Here is a 14855-nt window from a genome sequence, read left to right on the forward strand (position 1 = left end):
GATTCTAGGATCAAAACTATTTTTGATCCTAGAGGTCAACAAATGGATAATAGAGTGATGTAGTCATATAGATTTGTCTAGGGAAAGAAAATAACATAAGTTGTCTACAGTCAACTCTGAGAATTTAGAGAGGATCTCCTTCAGATCATCTTTTCTTTTCATTCTCTTTCTGTCAAAGAATCTTTCCTTTATCCTTTTTTTCTTTGTTATTTATTCATTCTGGCACTCTTCAAATCAATATCAATTCTGAGCTTATGTAGTGATTCTTAACAGCAGTAACTTTCACTAAAGAGCGAAACTTTTGCTAGGTTGATGGTTAGTAAAGAGACGAGTGTTTTTTTACTTTGTGGGGCATTCTATGTAGAAAAAGATGATAGAAGAGACTAAGCATGCTATCTTCTCCAAAGACATAAAAGTAACTGATCTTATTTGAAGTCTTCTCTATCTAAATCATCTCTAGAAATTCCAAAGGTTGTCTCCATCTTGGGGTGAAAAATGAAAAAGAAATCTACTTCTTATGTCAAAAAGTAGCTTTATCACTATGATTTCTCAGTAGATTTCTTGGCGTCTGTTTAAAGGGCACTGAAATTACTTTGAGAATGTCAGTTTAAGAATTAACTAAGATTGGAACTGCTTTAGTGTTCTGATTGTTATTAATATATTCTTGTGTGTATAATGCAAAACGAGTATTAGATTCTTTACTCCATGATGGCCACCATAACTCTATGGCTCTAAAAGCTTAAGCTTATTTAGAGACAACAATTATTTTAATATTGAACACTTTTGGAATTAATTAACATTGATGGTCAAATTATACTCAAAGAAGCATCTTAAAATCAAGAGCCTTTTTAGCTGGTTATTGATGATTAGGAACTTTGATTCTACTTTTATTATTATTTTTCTTCAAAAGCTAAAAGGTAAACTATAAGCTCAACAAAAGGTTAATCTTGTTTAGATATAGATGCACTTCAGCTCCACCAACTTTTGGCCAACATACTAAGCCGTCTAATATAAATTTCAAGCTACGTACGTCACCGAACTAATCCAAATTAAACGTCATCAAGACATTGCTCTAAATTGCCACACACTATCGAGACATTAATTAAACCAAGTCGAGCCACTAAGCCAAGCCACTAGATTACTAAGTAAATTTATCCATAATAATTACTTGAGTTTGGAGTCAACCTTGTAACCTTCTTAATTATAGGGAAGGTAATTTTATTAAAGTTGGTTAGTTTGATTCTATTTATTTATTTTGGCTGGTTTGATTCTATTTTCAAGACAACAAAATGATGAAGAAATACTTCAATGTTTTTCAGACAGTTAGGCATTTGGGTTTTAGTTGATTTGATTTTAATGATCCAACATATTGGTAATCAATCACTGAAAGCTATCAAAGTGATAAACAATTAGAAAAAATTGCCCTACAAATACCAGATGATCATCGAGCAAGTCGGGCTGGGCTTTTCGGATAGACCAACCTTAAGTATTTGTTCTTAGCCCATCTCATTAATAACTTAGGCCAGGCTAGGTTCAGGCCGAGTTAAAATATTATAGTATGCTATGCTCGCTAGCCCCTGAGATATCTAAGTATATGCCAAGCATGGCAAGTCATATTTAAAAAATAATATATCTTATTGGGCTAAACAAAATGGGCATCACTGAAAATATTGTAGTTGATTTTCATAGAAACATAGTTGGCATCTATTCAGAGACTAAAACGAAATAAGCGAGCTGGGCCACGGGCAAACGTAGTAGATTGGGTTGAGTAAGCCAAGGCTTAGCTCACGATGTTTATTACCATCTCGAACTCGAGTCGAATGATAGGCGGATCAGGACAAGGATTTTTTTTTTTTTATCTTTATCATTTCTCACAATACATTACTTTAGTTTACACCCTATATTTTTGTATAATCTGTTTATAGCCTAAATTTATTATCTAAATATGAGTGACACATGTAACATAAATAAATAAAATATAGGGTCTAAAGCGCAACAAACAGCTATTTAGTTAACAAATGAGAATTACAAATAGCGGCCTACATTTTTTTACTATATTATAAATTAAGCTATGTCTTTTCATTAATTAATTACAAATAAATCTCTCTATTTATTATACTCCTATTGTCGAATTTATACCCCTATTTCCACTAACAATCTTCTCCTGCCCAAGCTAAGTATAAATGATAAAGTTATAAATAGCTGCCTACATTTTTATTTACTATACTTAAAAAAGTGTTGAGGCATACCGTACTATTTGATAGATATTAATAACTTAACGTGACCATCAAGTTAATTTAATTATAAAACTAAATTAAGCCATCAAAATAAGTTGAAGATAAACTTAAGCACTAGTTCTCAATAAAATAGGATCAAATTAAGTTCTAAAATACTCAATTCTCGTTCAAACATCAAATTGAGGGATTTGGATAAGCAGCGGCTGGGTGAATCAGGTTTAATTTTAAGGGGGGTGGTAGTTTATAATTTTATATTAATAAGTTGGGTAGACTTGACCCAATCTGTATACTTAAATTAAGTTAAAATAGTTTATTAGTATAAATCTAAACACGATCTGATTATTAATCGGGTTATGAAGATTAACCTATTTACGGTGTTGATTATTCAGTAATCCAGTAGTAGTTATTTACGGTCATAAAAAACCTTCTTGGGATAATTTTGCATTTAATGAAAGAAGGAGGATAACTTTGGTATCTGATAAAAAAAGAAAGTGGATTAATTCAAAGCAAAATGCTGAGAGATCTTGGAATGGAGAGCATTAATTGAGAAGGAAAGATATTAATTAACCTAATAATAAAGGTGACTTCCTAAATTTTTTCTATGAAGGATAACGGTTACAAAATGCTCTAAGGTCTTGTTTGGAAGTTGGGCACTAGATTGCTAACCTTATTTCTTAGTCTTGATTTAAATACCTCAGAACTAGTTTTGTGGGCTTCTAAGACTTATTTCTAAGCTTATGCATATACGTCTGCAACTATTGCTAACGTAGGCTTACATATTATTATTATTACTATATATTTTCTTAAAAAATATAGGTTAATATTTTATTTGAAATAATAATATAGTTTTAATGTGAGGCTATAACTAATTACTCTATATTGAACTCATGAATATAAAATATATATATATATATATATATAATATCAAACTACCTAATAAACCACTCGGACCTCAGGCGAGCTCTCCAATTTGGCTTTGTAAATTTTTTTTCAAATCCGCCTCCTATCTCGCAACCGTCGCAATCAAACCCATCTACAACGCTAGGAGTTCCGGCTTCCAGCTGGCGACTTTTCTAAGATACGATAATTCTACGTCCAAGCCGTAATCGGACGGCTCAGATTCATCCTCTTCAAAGAATGACTAGATAAATGCCCTATGAATAACCGCCACATCATCACCAAGCAAAAGGATTTTATTTCATCCTCTCAAAAAAAAGAAAAAACCAAACTAGTCTTTCTAATGATGATGGTTTCACTTTGCTTCTCCCCTACTTAATTACTTCACTTTATTAGGTTATTAGGGAAAAAAAGTTATAATTTTAGTCATTAATAATATTCTAATGGGCCAGCCATTTCTCAGGTGCCTAAGCATCCTCAAGCCATATAAATATTCCACCATATAGTTATTGAAATATCTAGGAGTTAAGGAATAAGATTCATAAACTAATATGAAGGCCAGTAGTAGACTCTGTTGTGGGACCTGGATAGGTACAAGAATAAGTTCTGGCTCCAAAGCCAAGCTAATGCCAGTTGCCAATCTCCCCCTACTTCTCTCTGCCATCTTCTTGTTCTCTTCTGCTGCTCTTTCGACTTTTGCAACTGACTGACACAAAGATTTGAACTGCGCAGAGGATGCAAACCATCTCATGAACTCCTTTGAGTCCCACTTCTCCCCCCTCCAAAGTACAAATCTTTGTCTTATTTGCCAGTTGCATGCAAAGACTTTGATTCTTTGTACTAGCCTTCAAAGGGTTTTAGAAAGGATTTAGTCTTTGTTTCAGGTTGTTTCTTTTTTCTCTGGTGAATTCCATGAGATGGGTACTGAAGGATGCAACCATCATGTGATGATGCGTTTGGAAAGAAATGAAAAGGACCAACCTGCACAGGTAGTGGTGTACAAATTCCTTGTTGAAGTCTGTTATGTTCATCAGTTGGGTGTTTTTTGGGAAGCAGATGGTTTAAAAGAGACGTGACTGAATTGAAGAGTGATGGAATCGACGACACGGAAGAGCCTTGAAAGGATTATCTCTCAGAAAGCCTTGCAGATGAGCAGCTCCACTACTTGTAAGATTTGGGTGTTGGGTTTCTTCTCTGGTGTTTGCATTACATATCTCTTTCTTGTGGCTTTCTCTTCCTTCCCAATTTCGGCGCCGCGATTGGTGTACTCGAGGTCTCAGAGAGCAAGTTTGCAGAATTCAAGGTTACCTGATTCTGGTATGAGTCATGTATACTACTCATATTTCCTGGCTATGAATTTTAGGTTAATTTTAACTTTTACTCTTTCTGGTTATGAAGCCTCTGCCTTCATTATTCTTTATCTGGAAGCAAAGAAATGTGTAACTTTTTGGTCTTCACACATAATTTTATCTGAATAATTTTTTATTCAGCCTTCGGTCTTGTTTGCTCTTGGAAACAATTAGAGTCTTTTCTTTTGATTCCGCTATCTTATCAATTAGAGTCTTGGTTCTGCCTGGATGTTGAAGTGAGGCCTTATGCCTTAGCAAACTTGGGAAAAAAGATGAATTCTAGGAAGATAGTAGATTTCATACTGCCATAACTATCTGGTTCTTGATGATTGGGGTTAATCCTGGTGAATATGGATTTATGGATGTCATATTCGGACATAATTGGTGCGGTAAGGCTTGCCCGTCGCATGATGCCTCTTTTTATATTTGGACCTAATAGTGCAAAATTGCTTTGGTTCCTCCCATGAATGTCAACCTATATGGACCGGCGGATGGTGGTTTTAATTGAATCATCCAACAAATTAAGAGACAGGGGCTTGTTAATTTGATTCTTGTCAGCTTAGAAATTCTGAGCGTTGGCAAAATGCTGCAAGTGAATATTATATTGGAATGTGGCATTTGTTTTAGCTTCTACATCCACTAGTTAACTTCTCTCTAAAAAGTACTCTACTATTTAGAAACTGCGTATACTTTTGGACTAGATGTTATTTTCCACTTGAGTGCCTTTTCACGATTTTGATCAGAAGACACTTCTAAATGCAGAGTGTCATACAGACGGCGACTTTATTGTACAACAAAAGTTGGGAATTGCTAAGAATGGGCAGCTGAGTGATCAGGAGAAGATCATGAATCTTTACGCTACTTGGAGTAATTTACTTGGAGCAAAAGATGCTGCAAATGAAGCTCCCCTGGGAGGAATTCAGAATTCAAGAGTACCACAAGCTCCTCATGTTGAGAATTGTAAATTAAATGTCGAAAGAAACTGGCATTTTGACAGTCGTGGTGGCAATGGAAGTTTTCCTGCTTGGACATTATGGAGAGGATTGTTGGGACTTGAGTTATTTAAACATGCATCATCAAAACGGCCAGAGCATATGCAGTTTGCACACCTTGAAGAGTTCGAAGGTGCTTATCCTCCTTGGGTATGTGAACATATCAGCATATGTTATGGTAGAATTTCTTAAAAAATGTTAATTTTCTGTAAGCTTTTATTGTTTATCAGAATTTATGCTTTTTTTCTGATGAAGGGGGGATGATCTTCAAGGGCATTACAATTATCAGGGAGACTGTATTCTTAAGATTTTGCGGTTCTCTTATAAAAGTCATGATTGCTGAAATTTTGATCAGTCCTCAATTCTTTTATTTTGATTGAATGCCTCTCTTTTTGTGAACAGTTATTCGACAGAACATATTATACCATCCTCTGGTCTTAAATAACACACGAAAAGTATTTAGATTTGGTACTTTGATCAGCCCTGGGTTGATATTTTCATTCTGAAAATTTTCCATATTATCTTAAAGTGATTTTTTTTTACATTGAAAACTGTCAGGTAGTAGGATCAGATGAGAACAACTATCCTTTAACTAGGCAAGTACAGAGAGATATATGGATTCACCAACATCCACAGGACTGCAACCATCCTAGCTTACGATTTCTGGTTGCTGATTGGGAGAAGCTACCAGGATTTGGCATGGGGGCTCAATTCGCAGGAATGACTGGGCTGCTCGCCATTGCAATAAATGAAAAACGCATTCTTGTTACAAACTATTACAATCGGGCTGATCATGGTGGCTGCCAAGGTAGCAAATCTATGATAAAAGATATATTTGATTTGCTTTAGAAAATTATCAGCTTGACCAGTAAAATAATCAAAATGAAAGTATAGACATTAAGAAACCTCAAGAATTATTTGACAGGTTCATCATGGTCTCACTGGTCTTGCTACTTTTTCTCTGAAACATCTCTTGCGTGCCGCGAGCGTGCCTTTGAGCTTATGAGTAGCCCAGAAGCTTGGAGGGATGGAATAATAACAGTGAAGGAGAACTATACCTCAAAACAATTATGGGCTGGACGAATACCGAGGTATCTTATCAGTTTGTTTCTTTTAATAACTCTGTACACCGATGTGGCATGAAATTGAGCTTTCTTGCAATGTCCCAATATCCAGAGTATGGGGTGAGCCATGGAGTTATTTGCAACCCACAACTGACATAGATGGGAGTTTACTTATGCATCATCGTAAGATGGACCGGAGATGGTGGCGAGCACAGGTTGTTAGGCCTTCCTTCGTCAGAACTCAGAAGGATCTTGCTCATCTTTGTTTATGATTTTGCCTCTTCATTGCTATTATTTCTCTATTGAAACAATGATGTTAGTTAGAATAACACCATTAATTTTAGTCAGTCTAGCCATATTAATTTGTCTTTCAGCTAGTTTGGTGTATCCTATCTTCAATTCCTAATGATCCTGTATTCTTTTGTACTTGTTACTTTGAAGTTCATATGTAATCTGAAACCTTTTTCAGGCTATACGATATTTAATGAGGTTTCAAACTGAGTACACATGCAATCTGTTAAACGAGGCTCGACATGCTGCATTTGGTCTGCAATCTGCAAAACTTGTTATTGAAAACCTTCCTGCAGATTTGCCAAAGGTGTGCAACTTATAGTTTATTGAATGCTTTTTGTGGATTTAATCATGAGGTTCTGCTTTTTTAGGTCACTGCTAATAGACCACAGCCTGATATCGAACGCTTTGTGTGGTCGGATTATAAACCATGGATGCCAAGGCCTCTCCTTAGCATGCATGTGAGAATGGGGGACAAAGCTTGTGAAATGAAGGTAGTCGGTTTCGCAAACTACATGGATTTGGCAGACCGCATCAAAGAGCGCTTTCCAACCCTTCAAAACATATGGCTCTCGACAGAAATGATGGCATGCCATTTCCTTTTATTTATCTTACCGATCTTAATCTTAGTGCTTATGAGGATCATCACACATCACAATTTGCATGCAGGAAGTAATTGAGAAAACTAGATTATATCCTCATTGGAACTTCTATTACACAAATGTAACACGGCAAGCTGGAAACATGACAATGGCCACGTACGAGGCAAGCCTTGGTCGCGAGATTAGCACAAATTATCCCCTCGTCAACTTCTTAATGGCTACCGAAGCTGATTTCTTCGTTGGAGCTTTGGGGTCAACATGGTGCTATCTCATAGACGGTATGCGAAACACCGGAGGCAAGGTAATGGCTGGGTATCTAAGTGTCAACAAGGATCGCTTTTGGTGACATTGGTTATCTTGAAACCTTCCTGGATCTCCGAAGTACATAGAATTAAGTATATAATCTCCATGTATATATATATATATATATATATATATATATAGAGAGAGAGAGAGAGAGAGAGAGAGAGAGAGAGAGAGAGAGCAATCTGATTGTTGCTTTACTAATTCTTGATCTCCTGCAGCGACATTACTTCTGTGCATATGATTGTTAGGAGAGGTGAAAATTCTAAATTAGGATTGTACTGTGTTGTTTTCCAGTATGATCTTTAATATGTGCTTCAGAGAGAACAAAAGAATTAATATTGTTGCAGTGATGAAACAGTGGATTAATGCTTGAGAACGTAATCAGGATTCAATTGGTCAAGTGAGAAATAGCAATAATGCAAACACGTCTGTTGGTGTTGGAGTGGCCATCATTATGTTGGAACTCATAGTTGCAACTTGTTTCTGGTTATTATGAGGAAAGCTTCTTTGCCAAAATAGTACCTATAACAATGGCATATCAACTTTCTGAGTGCCGAGATGATGTATGTTTGATAGAGCTACTCTTGGTAAGAGTCTAGGTTTACTGCAACTTAAGCTTTGATACCAATTGTTAAAAGAGATATAAGAGGTTTAAGTTGATTGTTATACTTGTAATAGTCTATTCGTTTTCTTTATAGATCGTGATGAAAAATCCATCAAATATGAATCTAAATATGAACAAAAGAAATCAAACTCATAACCTCTGTACCGTAGTGATCTATGATGTAACCCCTCCTAAGAAATAGATGTATATTATTTGCGCACACACACACACACACACACACAAAGGATGAGGTCATCCAAGTGTTACGTCCCTATCTATCTATGATCATTTGTGTATCCACTTGAAAGCATGCAGTAGTGGGCATGAGTTAAAAGTTATTACTCTGCAATGCAGCTTGTTCCCCACTCTGTAATGATATCTTTCCATGGCGGAATCCCCTCCTCTTCTTTTTTTTTTTGCTTAGGTTTAGAGTACCTATGAGTTAGAAAACTGAAATAATAAGTTCTTATTAGGAGGGTGTAAACAAGCCGAGCTTGAGTGAGCCGGCTCTAGCCCGAACTTGACTCGAAATTATTCTCAAGCTTTTAACCTGGCTCGAGCTCTGCTCAGTTCTAATCGAGCCGAGCCCGAGTACTCGTTTATTTTAACAACCCTAGTTACTGTAAGTCCAGCTCAAATAATACAAATTAGTACTCGACAAATTGGCTCTGTGAGCTGATATATTAGGATATGTGGGAAAATATGTTACAAATTAAAGCTCGACATAGATTTGGCAGGTCATAATCGTCCTTAAAATTAAATACAAGTGACTATTGTTTGACGAAGAGTATAAGAGAAATAAGATACATAATTGGCGTGCTGACGTGTACATGAACAGCCGCCGAAGCTGACAATTTGAGCGTGCTTAACAGTGCACAGAGCTGTTCGGCACTGCATACACAACACGTGGACGAAAGACACTAAAGTTTAGGATCAAGTTCGGTGGTTTTTCTCCAACTCGAGGGTTTGGCTAAAGGTGTTTGACGAAATGCTGCACTGAGACACTTGCGTTCTCCAGGGAATACACACGACAAAGGTCACCGCCACCGTGCTTTCTTTCTTCCAGGATCAGCAGCTAATCCGAACAGTATAAGTTGCCCAGGTTGGTCTGAAAGGATTGCCATCAATGTCGGTCCACCACCGTATGAGATTCTTCTCAATGTCAATTCCTACTTCTTAATTACTATTATATTACCATCACAAGAATGTTTGTATGTCATTGTGGGGGCATGCAAAGTGATCTCACCGCATTCTTTTTTTTTTTCTGTCAAGAAAAAAAAAATTCTTGCTACATTCGGAAAGAATTGGTTGTCCACTGCTGCAAGATGACCTCAAATTGCAAAGGGACAAAAAAAATTTTTAACCATTGAAGGGTCATAAGGCTAAATATGGGTCGGACTAAGAGTCAACCCTTCTTAGATATAAAGGCACTAAGACTTCATCAAATTTTAGCTAATATACCAAGCTGTCTAATTTAGAATTCAAGCTGTGTGTGTCGCAAAACTAAATGTCGTTAAGACATTGCTCCAAGTTATCACGCTGTTAAACTGCTCCTCTAATCATATCGTCGAGCCATCAATCGAATTAAGTCATTAAGTCAAGCCACTACCAACCATTAAATAATTTTCTCTATAATAATTGTTTGGAGTTGGAGTTAATTTTATAACCTCTTTGGTCATGGAGAAGATACTTATCAAAGACAAACTAGCACCTTAGGGATCCGTGGCTGTTATTTGAGTTATTATTAAGGGATTATAAGATATAGTAAGTTTTAGGGAAATTTACTAAGAACCGTTAAGAACACCCTGTGGTTGCTTTTTGACTTTATTATTGTTAACACCCGGATATATTGTTTGACTCCTATAGTTTTTTTTTTTTAAATGATTCTGAGTTAACTTAAACGTTATAATAATTGATGGAATCAAGAATATTTTTATTAATATTTACAATTTGACTCTAAAATTGGTTATTTCACCATAACAGTTAGAGATCATAATAACTATATTTCAGAATATAAATACTATTTATCAAAATTATATTTTATACCATAGACCAATGTAATTACCAATTTGCCATTGATATGACTAGAATCTCTTAAATATATTAATATAATATATTTCTCAACTTTTATCTCTTTAAAACTTGTTATCATATATCTCTCTCACAAACATCTTATCATAATTTATTATTTTTTTATTTTTTATTTTAAAATAAATAAATAAAACTCAACTTAAACAGCATAAATGTCAATAATTTAATATTTCATATAAATGAAGACATTTTAAAGTTTTATTCGTATTAAATATTAATTTAATTGTATATACATAACTATAAATATAAATATTACAAAATTATTAATAATATAGTATTTAATTGATATAATATATTTTTATAAATAACCTTATTATTAAAATAATTTGTATATGTACTAGTAACATCAAAAATAGAATACTAATAAACTAATATTTACTCAAAGATAATAATATATTTACTAATATAATATTATTAATAATCTCGTGTTTTAAGCTAAAACAAAATTGTATTTTCCACATAGAATAAAATTTTATTCTTTTTTATTATAAAATATAATAATATTTAGAAAAATATTTGTATGGTATAAAAAATACCATAGGATTACATAAGTATCGCACTGCATGTGTATTTTATACCTATCGGCCTAGCTGTGTATACCAAGTTAACTATATTCCATACATAAATATAACATTGTATAAGTACAGTTTTACATGTGCATTGCATACATATCGGCCTAGCTATACATATCGAGCTAACTATATTATATAAAAAACTGCATAAGTACTGCCTTGCAAGCGTATTACATAACTATCGGCCTAGCTGTGCATATCGAGCAACTAACTACGTTGCATATATAAATACATATTGGCCTAGTTGTGTATACTGAGTTTTAACTATATTGCATATATAAATATAATATTGCATAAGTATCGTCTTATATGTGTATTGCATGCACTGCATATATAAAATATTTTATTTTATTTATTATCTATTGCAGGCTTGCAGCTATTACTTTATATCAAATTAAAGAGTATTTTAATAATTTTTTTATTACTTTCACTTTATATCACATCAAATATAATTATTACATTCTTCTTCTAGAATACAAATAAATATAGAAATATTTATTCCTAAAATGAATCTCTCATTTTAGTTATAACAAATTAGACTTTGTTATTCATATTCCACTCCATTCTACATGCGAACATAGCCTTATATTTGTTATCTAAAATCTAATTGATATTATTTTTATCTAATTTTCTATAACTTTATCTCTAATGAGTATATTTAAATTTAACTTGTGATTTGTTAAATACAATGAAAAATATAGCAATTGTATTTTAGTCCGTACCACAGAGAAATAAATACTTATGTTAAAAGTATATAAGGGTTTTATGCAATTGAGCCAACTATTGTGTTAATTTGCATGAAAAAAATACTAAGAAGAAACCAATTTCCTTTTCCAATTTAAAAGACAAAAGTTGTGGTTCTTCCATTGCACCATCTACTTATAATAGATTGATATAGCAAATAGAAAGCAAACTTTCAAGTAAAAGTTAGAAGAGAAAGCACACCAAATCCTTCTGGAGTCATCCACATCAATGCTGTAAGTGACCATTTGAAGATAATAAGATCATAAACCCAAAGATTTCCCACTAAGGAAGAAAAATACGTCATCATCCAATCAAATTGAATGGCTCTTCGACGTTGAGGTGTGTTAAAGCTTAGTATTTATTTACTTCGCCATTAATCTCGAGTGCGTGATGTCTAAATATCAATTACAAAAGCAGGATTATATTTTATAGGCATAAAACCTCAACAGTTACTGGTAAAAACTTGTGGAAAGGATGGTTGTTAAGAACTTTATAGGGATAAGCTTTAAAAATAAGCAAAACCATAACTAAAAGGCTAATGATATGCACAAGTAACCGAAGTTACATTGCAATCTGAACAAACCCACTTCAAACCCAGAGCCTGCATGCATAGCAAACAGCCAAAGATCAATTCACCAATGGCCTCCCATCATTAAACAATTAATCACTAATCCTATATCATATTGCAAAATTAAGAAAAGTATTAGGGATACATGTCCTACGAAGGTTATGAGTTTAAACTTTTGAGTTGGTTGTGGTCCATTCTAAGGATTGATCTATTGTACAAACCTAACTTATCTAACTTATGATTAGCGATTAAACAAAAAAGAAAGAAGGAAAAAAAAAAAGCTACAAGGAGGAAGTCATAGTGGAGCATCCTTTTTGACTCTCTCCTTAAAAGAAACCAATGAGGAGATGACCAGGTAAAAAGGATGAGCCATTTCCAATGTGTACAAGAACCTCTGATCTCTGTGAAAGCAAAGTGGACACTCATGAGAAAGCAACAACCAACCAAAGGAATTCTTTGGTGGAAGAGTTAATTAACATCAGCAAAAGTACTTAAAATATGTTTGAGTTTTAGAGGTCATAGCAGCCAATGGCACATGACTTACAACTAGTTGCCTTAGTATAGTGGGAGGAGCACAAGAAGGAAGGGTTGAGTGGTGACCTTGTTCTCAGGAGAGTAAATCCCACTAACTCTCTGGTATTCTTCTGTCTTTGGTGATCCACACTGTATGCAAGTACTAGAGAATAGTCTTGATTAGCCTTTGTGTGGCTATTCTATATTCTAAAATATTAGGGTGATTAGAGTGTATCATAATATGAGGTGTTGGTGGATCACACATGTGGGCTTTGTTCCTCAAGAGAGCTTTCCATTCCAGTTTATCAAATTAAGTATGGCGAAGTGCAGAGTAATTTCAGAAGGGAGGTGATGCTGATTCAGCCATTTCAGAAGTTGTTGTCATTTTCGGGTGCTTTGGCTGGTTGTATTTGGAGGGGTTGCATTGTATATACAATGTATCTACCTAGATTGGAAACTATTATTTGATTAGTGTATTATTAAGAATAATATGCATTAATTATAGTATTTCTAGATACTAAGGAAGGCTCATATATATGATCATGTCTACCCACTGTATTGCATTACTAGAAATTAGGAAATAAAAATAAGCTAACGAGATTTGAACCATGACATCAAAATAAACACACACAAAAAAACACGTTGATATCATATTAGATAATCAGTTGATCTAAGAACTTAAATTATTAAGTAACATACAAATAATATATAACATTCTTTAACATCCATCATCTAAAGATGGATCAAAGTAGCTTGAGCAAATGTTTCTCTCTCTCTCTCTCTCTCTAGCCTAGGTAGATAGTATTTAAAATAAATATTCAACCAAAAAATAACAATATACTTCGATTTCTAAACCCTAAATCCTAAACCTTATACATATGTATGTATACAATAGCATATGTTAAGAAATACCTGATTTATATCTTATTAGATGTAATAGCTAAGAAAACCAATTAATGAGAAGAATAAATTTGGGATTTGTCCATTTTGGATTGGTACTAGAGACCTTCATTCAGACTTGCAGTTCATGTACCTCGTGCTATAAGCACTCCTCTTTTTACCAATTATGAACCCTATTTCTTTTCTCCCTACTCACTCTCTCTCTCTCTCTCTCTCTCTCTCTCTCTCTCTCTCTCTCTCTATATATATATATATATATATATATATAATCATAGTAGAATGTAGAGATTCCCTTTATTAGTGGGTAGATATATATAGATAAGTCATTTTAAGATCTTCATTCATAAAGTTTGGAACATTTCACTTGGAAAATTTGGTCGGATGGACACTTTCAGTACAATGTTTGACTAAGTTTTCGTGTTTATATAAATTTTGTAAGTCTTGGTGATTAGTGTTACTACATTTGGAATATTGTACCTGAAAGTATCAGTATGACATGAAGATAGTACTACAAGAAATGTTTGAATTAATATTTCTTTCCTTCTTTCTTTCAAGATTGTGATTATTATATGAGTCGAATCATGCAGAATCTCATCCGAGTTGCTTGGGGTTAAAAGTTCTGGTGGTATAGAAAATTAAAATGTTTAGAGAGGTTAAATAATTTTTATTTACACTAATAACACTTTTTATGATAAAATATACGAGCTTCCTCGTTGTAATCCAATGGAGAGGCCATGGTATGAAAAAAAAAAAAAGCTAAGGGAGGTAAAGTAATATGTTTAGATCATAAACATATTATAAATTTGGTCACCGTATACATTCAATATAGCAACAAATATAAAGTTCGTATTAGATATATACATGCATAGAAAACTACTAAAATCCATATATATCATAGGAAAGTTAATTTTGTAATACGTTTTTTTAAAAGAAAAGCTCGTGTACACGGAGAACTTCATTTATACCATTGAAGTTAACTATTAAAAGCTTATACGCAACATAAAGAAAAAAAGGGACATCGAGTGAGGCACTTGAATTTTTTTAATAATACTTTAACATGTATTTGATAATCTGATATACTTTAAAAAATTAGTCATATATTCACATTCAAAATAAAGCAAACTC

The 14855-nt window shown here is 33.8% G+C and overlaps 1 protein-coding gene across 7 annotated transcripts; it reads left to right on the top strand.

Moving 5' to 3' along the window:
- Positions 1-3698: 3698 nt before the first annotated feature.
- Positions 3699-8093, top strand: LOC140789963 (uncharacterized). Of its 7 annotated transcripts, none has more exons than XM_073139893.1 (10): positions 3699-3920; positions 4007-4123; positions 4191-4451; positions 5246-5625; positions 6034-6283; positions 6401-6566; positions 6652-6754; positions 7009-7137; positions 7202-7417; positions 7500-8093. In XM_073139893.1, the coding sequence occupies exons 3-10, from the start codon at positions 4226-4228 to the stop codon at positions 7776-7778; spliced, it is 1749 nt and encodes a 582-aa protein (XP_072995994.1). In that variant the 5' UTR covers positions 3699-3920; positions 4007-4123; positions 4191-4225; the 3' UTR covers positions 7779-8093. The 7 variants fall into 7 exon arrangements, with proteins under 7 accessions (XP_072995994.1, XP_072995993.1, XP_072995992.1 ...); XM_073139892.1 differs by having other exon boundaries at positions 4019-4123; XM_073139891.1 differs by having other exon boundaries at positions 4007-4451.
- The last annotated feature ends 6762 nt before the right edge of the window (positions 8094-14855 follow it).

Source organism: Typha latifolia, chromosome 5 (genome assembly GCF_019914945.1).
Source record: "Typha latifolia isolate L0001 chromosome 5, TyphaL0001v2, whole genome shotgun sequence".
Classification (NCBI taxonomy): domain Eukaryota; kingdom Viridiplantae; phylum Streptophyta; class Magnoliopsida; order Poales; family Typhaceae; genus Typha; species Typha latifolia.